Source organism: Oncorhynchus clarkii, chromosome 14, assembly GCF_045791955.1.
Source record: "Oncorhynchus clarkii lewisi isolate Uvic-CL-2024 chromosome 14, UVic_Ocla_1.0, whole genome shotgun sequence".
Lineage (NCBI taxonomy): Eukaryota > Metazoa > Chordata > Actinopteri > Salmoniformes > Salmonidae > Oncorhynchus > Oncorhynchus clarkii.
Window position 1 is genome coordinate 21,716,619 of NC_092160.1, and position 14,939 is coordinate 21,731,557.

Genomic DNA, 14,939 nt, shown 5'->3' on the forward strand with positions numbered 1-14,939 from the left:
AGGACGTGAACTTTTTGTGGAATTAACCAAATTTCAAAGTAGTCATTCATTGATTTTGCTTCCCACAAAGCATATTTTTGTCATTTCAGCAGGCACTGAACAGAACTTAGATTAACCCAGAATCTGGTACTTCATTCTGCACTAAATATTCTAGGTTATTGTCTGTGATTTCCCCCTTTACAAATGGACAAAATGTCAATTACTCCTGCATGACTCCTAATTCCTTTAGCGTAACCCTAAACTACATAGATTCACACTACTTTCCAAAGTATAAATACACCCTACTTTTCAAAGAACTAATTAAAATGTCGCATTGTCTTGGCTATAATTAACAACAGTAAAGGTTATTCATTGAATCAGACTTCCTACTTTACATCAGAGACAGACGATCATGAACCGAACAAGCTAATTGAAGAATTGAAACCTGGCAATGGTATCACTTCATTAATTGCCTCCTATGGTGTGTGACAAGGCATGACACACTGTCTCAAACTACTATGTCTCAATCTCGATTCATCTTCTACAATTCCTGACGTCCTACCTCCTTGCCTCCTTCTCAATTCCAGGAGAAGTGTGTTTTTGAGGAGGTGGCGAAGAAAGAGAATGCGAGGAATCGAGGAAAGATTAATTGAGAAAGTGACGATTACTAAATGTATTGGTCAATCCACAGGACTACAGGCTCAATGTGTTCCTACGGCAAAAGTGGAACGATCCCCGCTTGGCTTACCAGGAGTACCCAGACGACTCCTTGGACCTGGATCCTTCCATGTTGGACTCCATCTGGAAGCCTGACCTTTTCTTCGCTAACGAGAAGGGGGCTAACTTTCACGAGGTCACCACCGACAACAAACTGCTGCGGATCTTCCAAGATGGGAGTGTACTGTATAGCATCAGGTGAGCAGAAACAATTCTGTCTGTGGCCACAGGGGGAGCAAGTGAGTTATTCAAGATGCTTCTGTCTGTGGCCACAGGGGGACCGAGTGAGTTATTCATCACATTAACTTTGATACCAATATATTAGTCCCACAATCAAAACCAAACACTGCTGTGAGTTGATCTATCTCTCCTTCATCAACATTCATGACCCCATGAAAGGAATTGAAAAACATGCAGTTAGGCATACGTATGGTATGCCTAACTGCATTGGTTACAATGGCAGATTTATGGCAGATTTATTCGCTAACAATCACACAGTAGTCCAAAAGGCATTTTAGTAGCTACCTCTCTGAAACCGAGGACACAAAGAAACTTTGGAGGCTCATTCGTCAGTGTATTTGTGGGGGATATTTTTGAGCCTGGAATTTCACGTCATCGCAGCTTGATAGCGATGGGGCTCCTGCTGCGAGCAGCATAGCGCTGGTGCCTCTCGTCTGTCCTCTGGGCAATGCATTACAGCAGGTAATTACACGGCTTCTCTTAACTCAAACTCCTTAATAGTTACTTCCCTTCCCCGAGGCTCCTTGAAGGCTCAATGCATCAGCGCCTCAATAAATAAAGGGAAGGATGTGTCTACCAATTAGTTTGCTATTGTAACCAAATGGCATTGTAACTCACGGCATCCTTTGCAATTTGCCTTTTTTGATAACGCTCACAATTCATGCCATAATGTATAGTACAGAGTTCATCTTGGGATAGGTCGTAAAACTGTCCACCGTCAAAGCATTAGGTGAGTTTTAATCAAATGTCTGCCCTGTGAAGCACCTTTGGTGACCTTTGCAGCTGTCCTCCTTGCCCCTGTCTTCATTTCTCTCTGTATGTTATAATTCTCTTCTTTTACGCTCTCCTTTGCCCTTTACCTTTAACCTAAAGCTGCCCTTCTCTCTTTCTATCTCAGGCTGACTCTCATCCTGTCCTGCCCTATGGACTTAAAGAATTTCCCCATGGATATTCAGACCTGTACCATGCAGCTTGAAAGCTGTGAGTCTCCCTCTATCTCCTTCCTCTTCCTCGTTTTCATCTCCTCCTCCTCCCCTTTTCACACTGGCTAATAGCTTATAGATGGAGCAATTTTAGTTGTGAAAATCTTAATCTTATCATCACAAAGGGGTGACATTGATTGAGGTTATATTCAATGCCTGAATGTGACCGGCTAGGTTTTGAGTTGCTGCTTTTATCAAACATCCTCTGATAACGGTTACGCATGCATAAAATAAAAGATGGACTTTCTGACACCGACTTGTGTAGTGCAATAACAAATGACACACTTTTTATTTAACTAGGCAAGTCAGTTAAGAACAAATTCTTATTTTCAATGACGGCCTAGGAACAGGTTAACTGCCTTGTTCAGGGGCAGAACAACACATTTTTACCTTGTCGGCTCGAGGATTCGATCTTGCAACCTTTCGGTTACAAGTCCAACGCTCTAACCACTAGGCTACCTGCCAACCCTTTGACAGTGATATCCTTTAAGGGTAATGAAATTAATGTGCAGTGTATCAAACGTAGGAATCTCTTCATAAAAAAATATAAATAGAACAAAGTCAGTGGATAAATCCTGGATATAGCAGGTCCTTCCTTATTACCTAGATAAAGGTCAAGAAAAAAAGTCAATTTGCTACCCCCTTGCCCCCAGCACTGATGGCATCTACCCCCCCACAAATCTAATTTCCAGGATATCAATAATGAAACCTTCATTTTATGTTCCCTTTTATTATATGACCCACCCCTGGCGCCCTCCACAAGGCCAGACAAAATAACTTAAGTCTAGTTAATATTCCTATTGCTTTGCCCCTCTGTTTCAATTGGAAGAGTTTTACTAGTTTAAGAACTTGCTTGGAGCAAAAACACAGACTATATCAAACATTATGAACACCTTCCTAATATTGAGTTGCACTTCCCCCCTTTTGCCCTCAGAACAGCCTTTAGGGTGTACCACAGTATGAGTCATAATACCCATAAAACCTAGTGGTCAAACAGGGAAATGGTTCCAATCGTTTTTCCATTGGAACCATTTCCCTGTTTGACCACTAGGTTTTATGGCTATTATGAAACCTCCACTGTTGGGTTCTATATGTCGGGGTATGGACACTACTAGGTGTCCATGCCGGATGCTGGCCCGTGTTGACTCCAATGCTTCCCACGGTTGTATCAAGTTGGCTGGATGTCCTTTGGGTGGTGGACCATTCTTGATACACATGGGAAACTGTTGAGTGTGGAAGAACCCAGCAGCTTTGTAGTTCTTGACACAAACCGTTGTGCCTGGCACCTACTACCGTGTTCAAAGCCACTTAAATCTTTTGTCTTGCCCTTTCACCTTCTGAATGGCACACATACACAGTCCGTGTCTCAATTGTCTCAAGACTTAAAAATCCTTCTTTAGCCTGTCTCCTCCCCTTCATCTACACTGATTGAAGTGGATTTAACAAGTGACAACAATAGGGGATCATAGCTTTCACCTGGATTCACCTGGCCAGTCTTTTGTATACTCAGTGTATTTCAATGCCAAATATGATAAAGATGAATAAATATATTTGTGGGAATCAATATGCAGATGCATATACAGATGTAGGATCTTAATTTGACCTATATTGTCACAGCAAAATAATCCTGCAGCAATAGGATTTGAAAGTTTAGTTCATAATGTTGCTTGATCATGGATAGGCTATTAGTTGGCCACAATCAGGCTACATGAAAAGTGCTAAACTGTTAATATATCCATGTTGGTTTTCTGTGAATTTATGCAAATTATGAAGCTCATCTGCATTTCCTGTGGTGCAGGAAAATTCTCAGCAACAAAAGAATGATCAAATCAAAATCCTACATCTGTGAGGTTCACTATTCTCAGCATTGCCCTACAGAGTAACCCTATACCACTGTCGTCGTCATCGTCCCCTCCGTTGTCTGCAGTTAAACCCTCCTAAAGTGTGGAGATCAAGTGAGGAGAGATCTTGTCCAACAGCGGAGAACGTGCCAGCCAGCAGGTTTACTACCTGACAGGGCCATTACAGGAGTCCTAATCCTTTCTGATTAAAGGAAGCCCTCCTCTCCGTGGCTCTAAAGGGGCCGGCCAGCTCTGTTTTGACAAGTGTTACTACACCGCCCAAGGGTGTGATCACCTTGTCTGCCCGGAGGACAGGGCGAGGACACAGTTGCAGGTTTAACTGCCAACGCTGCCACATTGAGAGAGAGCGAGGAGGGAAGGGAGGGGGAGGGAAAGAGGGAGTGGTCTGAGGATTCCAGTGCTGTTTGTTAGCTGTAATCTTGATGCCTTGAGCTCCAGTAAACATTTACATTTTTAATGTTTGCCTTATTCTGACAGATCATGTAGCTATTTCATATTTCAAACAATCTTTTAAACCATGATGTGTTCTTGTGACCCAATTTGGTATCATTAAGCTAGTAAGTAAATGGATAAAGTGTAAATCCACAGGACAGAGTTAGACTGGACTAATTCAGAGCACCATCTAAATGTGTTTTTTACAGGGACAAGGCCCATAAACATCAAAAATAGACCAGACCACATCAATACGAAACCATATTCTCTGCTAGGTAACCTTGTTAAACACATCCAGACAGTCCAGAGAACATTTCATCACCGTTATGAAAACCTTGATATTCTCCTTGCTCGTTAATGAAGGTTGTGTGAATGACTCAGAACTCAACAAGGGAGAAATACGTGTGTTTTAGTGGTGGCGTTGTTTTCAGTCTGCTGGTAAGGATATCTTCAATAATTGATGTCTTTGTTATTCAGGCCCCAAGGGGCCCCAGATGGACATCAGTAGTATTATTCAGATGTGTGAAGTATTCCACGGCAGCCTACTGTCCTTTGTCTGAGGCCAGGCACACTAATCAACTCCTGTATACTGTGCTCTAATGGGCGGCAGAGGGTGGGGTGTGTGTGTGCAAAGCAATTACAGTCTCGTCTTGAGTGGTTACGTACGGGTGCTTGGTCGAGTGTGATGTATGTTTGCTTACACTGTAACCTCGCCAAACTGACAGGCTTTGTGGGTCTTCAGCGGCGCAAACACGTGTAAGCGAATGCAAGGGCAACCCTACATCCATTAAGCCATTAGCTCCCGCTGTCGGGGAGGCATGCACCTCACGTTCAACCTTCGCATTCAACCTTCAAGCAACTGGTCTGCCACTTTGGAAGCTGTGGCGTATGACCTTTATCATGACAAACAGGCGGAGAGGGAGATGTGAACAGAATGGCAGCTGGACTGAGGGACATCACCCTGTATATCCCACACCTCTCCCTCTCCCACCCTAACTCTTTACACCCTGGTCTATCTCTCCCTTTCTCAACTCTATCCCTCTCTCCATATGTCTATCATTTAAGCTTGGGCGGTATACCGTATACCAGGTTATTTGTAAATGGCCACGGGATGGTTTTTCAATACCATTTGAAACTTTCTTTGAAGTTTTTCAATACATTGTAGCTACTTTTTAAGTAAATACCTGCAGTCAACTTGTGCAACTAGCACTGTCTGCCAGCTGTGTATTGACAAGTCGCGTTTCAATGCCCATTTTCTTGAATTCTCATGAATTTTCATGTGGAGCTAGGTGCATGGCCATGGCTATTTCTAATGTTTATCATGGTTTCACAAAATGTGTGTGATGCCCAGCAGAAATGACAAAAATAAGCATTTTAGATCTGCCTTTACAAAACGCAGAATAAGATTTCTTACGCATATTATCTTTTTTTCCTGCGTGAAAAATTCAGTTTAACTTCCCTTACGAAAAAAGATTGCAGTCAGAGTGCAGTATAACCGAGGTGCAATACAGTATAACTGCAGTTAAAGTGCACTATGCTGCAAATACTGCTTAAAAAAAAATAAAAACATTTACTACGGTAATTTTGCAGTGTAACTGCAGTTACAGTGCAATATAACTGCAGTTATAAACTGGGTGGTTCGAGCCCTGAATGCTGATTTGGCTGACAGCCATGGTATATCAGACCGTATACCACAGGCATGAGAGAACATTTATTTGTACTCCACTTATTACATTGGTAACCAGTTTATAATAGCAATAAGGCACCTCGGGGGTTTGTGGTATATGGCCATCATGGTTAAGGGCTGTATCCAGGCACTCCGCGTTGCGTTGTGCATAAGAACATCCCTTAGCTGTGGTATATTGGCCATATACCCCCCCCCCCCCTGTGCCTTATTGCTTAATTATATTGCAGTACCACTGCAGTTATTCTGCAATTACTGTGTCCAAAATACCACAGTCGACTGCAGTTGCTGCACTTTTTTTATAAGGGTTGCTAGTTATCTAACTAAGATACTGAATTAATAAGGTGACGAGGCATCATAATGTCTTAGCTTTCTGCCGTGTCAAAGAAGTCAAAGCCCTTTGGATGAGTTATCTGTACAGCTGCCAATGCTGTCTTTTTGATTTCCTTGCATTTTTCTCCTCTGCCTGTCTGCTCCTCTCCGTCTGCTCTTTTCCCGTCTTCTCAGAGCAGAGCAGGCAGGCCCCTTGCCCTAGCGACTCTGGACAGACACAGTGTGTACACATGCTGCATCAGAGCAGACAAGCATGGATCAAAACATTGTTCATTTGCGCAATGTCTCATTCACATTCGCTTGTAAATGTCTAAACTTACCAAAAGTGACATTCGGTAGCTCCTACATATATTTATAACTTTATGAGCTGGATTGCCTGTCTTTGCCATTTGTTATTTTCGTGTGTGTTTGTTAGCATATTTAGATAGCAGACTCAATGGAAATTCGCTGTTACTTGTGCTACTTTTGTTAGTATTCTGGAAACAGATTCCCAATGGTCGTTTTTTTGCATTTGTTTGGCGCCCCCTGGTGTATTAAGCATGTAATATTGTAAATCCCAGAATGAAGATACAAAAATCTGGAAACCGCCCAACACTTATATCTTGCCCTTTGCACCTCTGTTTCTCAATCTCTCCACCCCTCCTCCCCCCACTGTCTCGTTCTCTGTAGTTGGGTATACCATGAATGATCTGATCTTCGAGTGGTTGGCCGAGAACCCGGTGCAGGTGGCTGATGATCTGACGCTCCCACAGTTTGTGCTGAAAGATGAGCAGGATCTAGGCTACTGCACCAAGCACTACAACACAGGTGGGACCTTGGTGGAACTTCACTTCCATTGTTCTTCTGGTAGAAACATAAATGACAGTATAGAGGTTTGGGGATTGAATCCAAGTTTAAGAAAAGTTCAGAGCATAAAGACAGTGCTTTCTGCTCACTTAGTTTAACTGAGAAAAATATATATAATTAAGTGCTCTATGGAGTAGCAACAACTTCCTTATCAACATGGACCAGTGGCAACTTTTCCAACCTACACATTTGAACTACTTAAATTCTTCTGAATATGCCAAGAAGACTGACACACATACTTGCCATTTCTATTGTTTCCGGTGGCAGGTAAATTCACCTGCATCGAGGTTAAGTTCCACCTGGAGAGACAGATGGGCTATTACCTGATCCAGATGTACATCCCCAGCCTGCTCATTGTCATCCTGTCCTGGGTCTCCTTCTGGATCAACATGGATGCTGCCCCGGCTAGAGTGGGCCTAGGCATCACCACCGTGCTCACTATGACCACCCAGAGCTCTGGGTCCCGGGCCTCTCTACCCAAGGTCAGCAGAGATAATGGTCTACCAACCTCAGGGATGTAGTGTTAAAAAGTAAGGCAAGTAAGCGGGATGATGGACGGCGAGCATAGTAAGTGCTAGCGCACGTAAACACTATACACCAGATGCGTCACTGTCAACGCAGGGCTTGTAGGAACCGCTAGATTTGGTGGGTATGTATCAGAATCTTTCAAATTGTTTCAGTCCAATCAAATGACTCCTCTCCCAATGCTGATTGGCTATTTCAGATGTCACTTTAGTAGGCTGGTTCAAAGTAGGACATGCCCATTTTCGAAGTATGAAGCTAAGATCAATTTGATGTTACACCTGGTTATCGTCACCTGACAGATCAACAGAACGCAATGTAACGGTCCAGTTCATAACCAATACTTCCAGCATCTGCAATGCTTGCCATGACACACATGTGGAAGTACCTGGATAAGTAACTGCTGCCTCACGCTAGGCCTCTAGGTTTGACGGGTTAAGAAAATATCACAATAGCTAGGTTAGACTGAATAAGGAAATATCACAATAGCTAGGTTAGACTGAATAAGAAAATATCACAATAGCTAGGTTAGACTGAATAAGGAAATATCACAATAAATAGGCCATGTCTAGACAGGTAGCTGGCAGACTATTGAATTTCCAATTTGAGTTTGATCTGTTTTGACCTTGGCGTGTTCATGAATAGAGCGGAGTTGACTTTACCTGGGTCTTACTGTGACCTCTCAAGGATGATGTCTGCCTGTATCTTATTGACTCCCATTGGAATTCTGAGCCATTCTGAGGACATGGCTCCATAGTCTGCCTGGTTGAGGGATGGGTTGAAAGTCACACCTCCGTCATTATGCGCACCAACACCTCAATTGATTGGCTATTGATGACCCGGCGACATTGTGTACCCCTTCCCTGCGTCTCCAGGTGTCCTACGTGAAGGCCATTGACATCTGGATGGCCGTGTGCTTGCTGTTCGTGTTCGCCGCACTGCTCGAGTACGCAGCAGTCAACTTTGTCTCACGGCAACACAAGGAGTTCATCAGACTGAGGAAGAAGCAGCGGCGGCAGAGAATAGTGAGTGTAAACCACCACACATACACCTACCTGTCATCTCCTATCACACTGACTTATGCCCCATGTTATAGTGCGCCTATGTTTATTCAGAGACTGACAACGGCAACACACTACAGCTGGCCGTCACATTACATGAGAAAGATCAGCTCGTTTCAGGCTCAGCTCATTTCCATGGTGAGCACTAACTTGCATAGAGGTTTGTGTGCTCCCTGCTCCCCCCGGCACACCATTCCCCTGCTGGGTTAACAGGCTGTTTTCCAGCCTCACATCACTGGAACTCTGGGAAAGTAATACAGGGGGTTTTAAAGGATGAATGAGAGCTTACGACTTAAATTGCTGATCTGACGTATTACTTTCCAGGCAAACAACCAATCCACCATGTACCCACTTGTAGAGAGTGTAGAGCGGTAGTGCTACTGAGAGCATATGATCAAATGGAAGACCCTTTAGCGAAACAGAATTAAATCTCAAGAGCAGAGACAAGAGTCCGAAAGAATCACATTAAGCTGTGCTCCAAAATGGCTGGGCTGCTTTCCCAGACTTGTAGTAAAGCCTCCACTGTCCAGGGCAGACAAATCCCACAGATTTAATGGACCGTCTACTGGACCCAAATCAATAACAGGGGAGAAAATGATTGTCCACGAGAGCAAGAACTAACTCCTCCCATAGCGGCTATATCGGTCCGTTAACACAGGACTAGTAAAGGGCCAGTACATTACTTTTGTGAGGAAATATTAATATTGTTTTTTAATTCCTATTTTTCAGGGGGTGTTCCAGCACCCCTACTTCCCTATGACTCCTCCTCTCCACATCAGTTGGGCAATTACTCCCGTCGAGAAATTTGGCTTCTGAGTTATCCATCTACAGTGCCTTGCGAAAGTATTCGGCCCCCTTGAACTTTGCGACCTTTTGCCACATTTCAGGCTTCAAACATAAAGATATAAAACTGTATTTTTTTGTGAAGAATCAACAACAAGTGGGACACAATCATGAAGTAGAACGACATTTTTTTTTAACAAATCAAAAACTGAAAAATTGGGCGTGCAAAATTATTAAGCCCCCTTAAGTTAATACTTTGTAGCGCCACCTTTTGCTGCGATTACAGCTGTAAGTCGCTTGGGGTATGTCTCTATCAGTTTTGCACATCGAGAGACTGAAATTTTTTCCCATTCCTCCTTGCAAAACAGCTCGAGCTCAGTGAGGTTGGATGGAGAGCATTTGTGAACAGCAGTTTTCAGTTCTTTCCACAGATTCTCGATTGGATTCAGGTCTGGACTTTGACTTGGCCATTCTAACACCTGGATATGTTTATTTTTGAACCATTCCATTGTAGATTTTGCTTTATGTTTTGGATCATTGTCTTGTTGGAAGACAAATCTCTGTCCCAGTCTCAGGTCTTTTGCAGACTCCATCAGGTTTTCTTCCAGAATGGTCCTGTATTTGGCTCCATCCATCTTCCCATCAATTTTAACCATCTTCCCTGTCCCTGCTGAAGAAAAGCAGGCCCAAACCATGATGCTGCCACCACCATGTTTGACAGTGGGGATGGTGTGTTCAGGGTGATGAGCTGTGTTGCTTTTACGCCAAACATAACGTTTTGCATTGTTGCCAAAAAGTTCAATTTTGGTTTCATCTGACCAGAGCACCTTCTTCCACATGTTTGGTGTGTCTCCCAGGTGGCTTGTGGCAAACTTTAAACAACACTTTTTATGGATATCTTTAAGAAATGGCTTTCTTCTTGCCACTCTTCCATAAAGGCCAGATTTGTGCAATATACGACTGATTGTTGTCCTATGGACAGAGTCTCCCACCTCAGCTGTAGATCTCTGCAGTTCATCCAGAGTGATCATGGGCCTCTTGGCTGCATCTTTGATCAGTCTTCTCCTTGTATGAGCTGAAAGTTTAGAGGGACGGCCAGGTCTTGGTAGATTTGCAGTGGTCTGATACTCCTTCCATTTCAATATTATCGCTTGCACAGTGCTCCTTGGGATGTTTAAAGCTTGGGAAATCTATTTGTATCCAAATCCGGCTTTAAACTTCTTCACTACAGTATCTCGGACCTGCCTGGTGTGTTCCTTGTTCTTCATGATGCTCTCTGCGCTTTTGACGGACCTCTGAGACTATCACAGTGCAGGTGCATTTATACGGAGACTTGATTACACACAGGTGGATTGTATTTATCATCATTAGTCATTTAGGTCAACATTGGATCATTCAGAGATCCTCACTGAACTTCTGGAGAGAGTTTGCTGCACTGAAAGTAAAGGGGCTGAATAATTTTGCACGCCCAATTTTTCAGTTTTTGATTAAAAAAGTTTGAAATATCCAATAAATGTCGTTCCACTTCATGATTGTGTTGTAGATTCTTCACAAAAAAATACAGTTTTATGTTTGAAGCCTGAAATGTGGCAAAAGGTCGCAAAGTTCAAGGGGGTCCGAATACTTTCGCAAGGCACTGTAGGATGGTATTGAGGCAAAGCCTTGGTCTGATGGAGCACACCTGTCTACTGCCACCGACTGACCAGGGTTCATCAATACCTATTGTACCTCCATGGTCTTCAGCTTTGAAAAACCAGAGAGAGCAGTTAGACCCTGAGTTCCAAGCACCCATGTACCTCTACTGTATACACTACAGCTTACATCATACAGGAATTAAAATGTGTTATATTGTAGGGTGTTTGCCGAGCCAACAATTGTAGGGTGTTTGCCGAGCCTACTCTAGTTCCTTAAGGATATTTTCCTCAGCCTCCTGAGCCACAGTAATTCCTTTGGTAACAGCTATGGATGATGAATTGTACTTTCAACGTTTTCCTTGAGTACTTCTGACTTAAAGACTAAATAGCATAGCTTGTTTTCCGTTTAGTTCCACATCACCATGTTTGATACATTTTATGTCCACTTCTTTTATCACACGTTTTGGCTCAAAGCTAGTGCTTTAGCTGAATTTGGAATGAAGCAGAGAAGATTTCCTGCACTCAGCAAAAAGCAGATTAGCATTTCTGTGGAATTAAGTTTAAGGAACTAAGCGACTCTTTCTCTCGGGACCCTTGTAATATAATAAAAGCTGAGCAAATAAGTACACAGTCCAATGTGCAACTGGTTTCTGACTGGTATTGAGAGAATAGCATGGTTTCAAATGGCATTATTCCAATCTGTGTCCTTGCTCCTTTCCCTACGGAGGCCATGGCCTTGGCCAATCAACCGGGGAGTGTAGAGTCACTGAGGAAAGTGAACGACCTGCCTAGCAACAGCACTACCAGCACCAGCTACCACGGGAACCTGAATCAGCACTGCAGCGCCTGTGCCAGGGTAAAACCAACCCGTGTCACCCCAAACTGAATGTATTCCGCCACTTCTGATCCCCAAACTGAATGTGGTCTGCTCCACCATGTGTCGGCCTAAAACAAGCCCCTTCTCACTCTCCTTCCCCTGGTTTGGCTCCTGACCTTCACTCCGTCCTAATTATAAACATTTATTTGAAGTCCGATGCCTTTATGTCTGCGGCTCCAGGTGTGTTCTCTCCCTCGTCTGTCATCACTTTGTGGGGGGGGGGGGGGTGGTTCACAGTGCCTTCAGAAAGTATACATACCCCTTGAAATATACTTACCTGTTTGATTTCAAAGTGGCGACAACTACTTGCTGCTCTGACCCCCAGGCCAAAGTCGATAATGTAAAACGTTGGTGTGAATTTCTAGCAGTCGGGTAAAAGGAAAGTCACCAGAAGTGCAACTCCATTTTTAACACCAACTTTTCCATATACACTCTGTTTACACTGGCAATAGGGCAGTTCAGGCAAATACCCGGTGGGCTGGTCCATCTTTAGGACGCAGAGCGGGCGCAGCCCATGGGCATGCAAATGTTATGATTTTTGCTCAGAATGATCACCATTTGGCTAATTGACTGCTGTCCAATTAACCAGACGCTGGCCCAAAATGGACCGACCCAGGGCCGGTGTTTCAGAAATGCTCTGACCAATTTCTGGTCCTTGTCCACCCCTGCTCTGCAGAGTCAGGACACTGCATGCTGTTGATCCCAGTGGTGAGAACGGCACTCCTCTTCAACAAATCACAAAGTGTGTACCAAAGCTACCTGACTGGGGCCATGAGCACGGGCCAATGACGATGAGTACCTATTATCTTTAGTGAAACGCATCATTAGACCTCAGCACATGACGTACTGTAGTTTAGGTGGAAGTAGAAGAGATAATTAAGTGCAAGAAGATCTCCTCATCCTTCTGTTGTAAGGTGTAATTTGTCATTGTGCAACAGATAAATGGTTAGTTTCTACCAAGTTCACTTACAGCCAAGGAACAGGGCAGGCAAGTTGGAGAGGGAAGCCAATGCTCATTATTGAAGAAAGGAACATGGCGGAGCTGAAGTTGGGCAATAAATGGGGACATATTGGTAACTGCCCTTCACTAAGGGCATCAAGGGTTAGGGAGAGAGACACTCAATTGACAATTGTCAATTGACTCACTGCCTTCACACTGACTATTAATCACCCAATTTAGATCCTACATCTCCACTTTCCCCCTGCCAAATGGCATCTCTCAAGGTGTCAAAGGACTGTCAGCGTTAAGCTACATGTCTATTAATATTCTCCACAAAGAAAGAGAACAGGGCGTCTCACTCTGCGTGGAAAGGGTGCCATCCATCACATGGTAATGCCCATTGTGAGTTTTTTGTCGGACCCCGACTTTTCACTCAGGCACCTTGAGAGATCATTAAAAAAAGTGTCCTTAGCCTACAAAGAGAAATGGAGGTAATTTTTGTTATACTGATAATTAAAACGTCCCCTTCGCTTTAATGACGCTGTTGACACTCCAGAAAGGCAGATGATTGAACAAAAGTGATCTTAGGTCGCTGGCTTGATTAATTAATCAATCAATCAAATGTATTTATAAAGCCCATCTCTCATAAAGAATCCATCACACGAGGCAAAAGTACAACACTTTAGACTGGAAATACATCTCCCTTTAAGTTATATTTTCAGGCATGCTTGATGTTTTTTTATTTTTATATCATGCCCTCACCCTATAGCCCTTTTGCTACGATACACCCCAAATGCCTGCGTCTGAGAATTATCCACTGGGAAGAAATATGAGCTAATGCCAGTTGACAGTGTGAAGCCAATCTGTGTTTTCCTTTTGATCCCCCAGGAAGAGGAACTGGCGAGAGACAGCCGTGGGTTTTACTTCCGCGGCTACGGACTGGGTCACTGCCTACAGACCAAGGACGGAACAACTGTGGAGGGGGCAACAGTCTTCACCCCGCCACCCCCAGCGGTGTCCACTGTTTATGATGGCGAAGTGGTCCGCCAGCGCTTCGTGGACCGGGCCAAGCGCATCGACACGATATCCAGGGCCGTCTTCCCTCTGAGCTTCCTCTTCTTCAACATTTTCTACTGGATCACCTACAAAGTGCTGCGACACGAAGACATCCATGCAAACTTGTAATACACTCTCTGCTCTAATCCCCACAACTTCCTCATTGTTTCATGCTACATTTCAGTTTTTCTTCTTTCAACCAAAACTGCCTGCAAGATATACATTAAAAAAGGAGGATTAAGTGTTTCAGAGGCATATGCTTCATAACCATTGATCCTAAAAACTCTGCTCAGGTAGGTCTTCAGGATCTCAGAGCGAGAGCATGTGAGCAGAGAACGAAGTGAAGATATGGATTAAAACTGGTGTTAGATTGCAGTTTGTTTTTTGCATTCTCTTTTATCTTACTCCTCTTGTTTTGACTGGATTACAGCAGATGCTACAGGCGCTAGACTAGAGACATAACAATGCTAGTCTTTGAACTTCTGCCTGAACTCTGAAGTCGTTGTCTTTGCCTTTAGCCATATTCCAAAGTGAATATTGATTGTAGCTGGATGGATAATGCTGACTTGAATTTTAACACTCAATGCATCTTTGAATTAATGTTTTTAAAAAATAACAATTAAAAAAAGGCTTTTTTACAACTTTAGATTGCCAAACAAATGAGGGAGGGATTGGGGTCTTTGATATTCTGGATATTTAAATGGGGTGGGGATATGTTGTTTTAACTACATATGACGAGATTATATATGTATCACACACAAATGTATAAACTGTAGATAAACAGAGTTGTTCATCGATTGCACACCTCACAAATGTGTATTTCCTTTTGTCTAACATTTGAATAAATGGGATATTCTGCCAGGAAATCGCAATTGCTTTTGCTCCTCTGTCGCTAAATGTATTGTTGGCGGAAGATCGAAATTGCTTGCATCACAGAAGAGCAGAGCTGTAATACACAGAAGATTCAAGACTGACTTTTAAAACAGTCAG

At 43.3% G+C, this 14,939-nt stretch overlaps 1 protein-coding gene across 1 annotated transcript in view; it reads left to right on the forward strand.

Annotated features, from left to right (window-relative positions):
* Positions 1 to 14,389, forward strand: part of LOC139366024 (glycine receptor subunit alpha-4-like) — a 73,474-nt gene extending 59,085 nt beyond the window's left edge. The window contains exons 4-11 of the mRNA XM_071103102.1: positions 671 to 894; positions 1,835 to 1,917; positions 6,900 to 7,037; positions 7,344 to 7,558; positions 8,474 to 8,623; positions 8,714 to 8,797; positions 11,804 to 11,932; positions 13,782 to 14,389. Of these exons, the coding sequence (XP_070959203.1) occupies positions 671 to 894; positions 1,835 to 1,917; positions 6,900 to 7,037; positions 7,344 to 7,558; positions 8,474 to 8,623; positions 8,714 to 8,797; positions 11,804 to 11,932; positions 13,782 to 14,078 (1,320 nt within the window). The 3' untranslated portion in view covers positions 14,079 to 14,389. The remainder of the gene's footprint in view (positions 1 to 670; positions 895 to 1,834; positions 1,918 to 6,899; positions 7,038 to 7,343; positions 7,559 to 8,473; positions 8,624 to 8,713; positions 8,798 to 11,803; positions 11,933 to 13,781) is intronic.
* Positions 14,390 to 14,939: the final 550 nt, after the last annotated feature.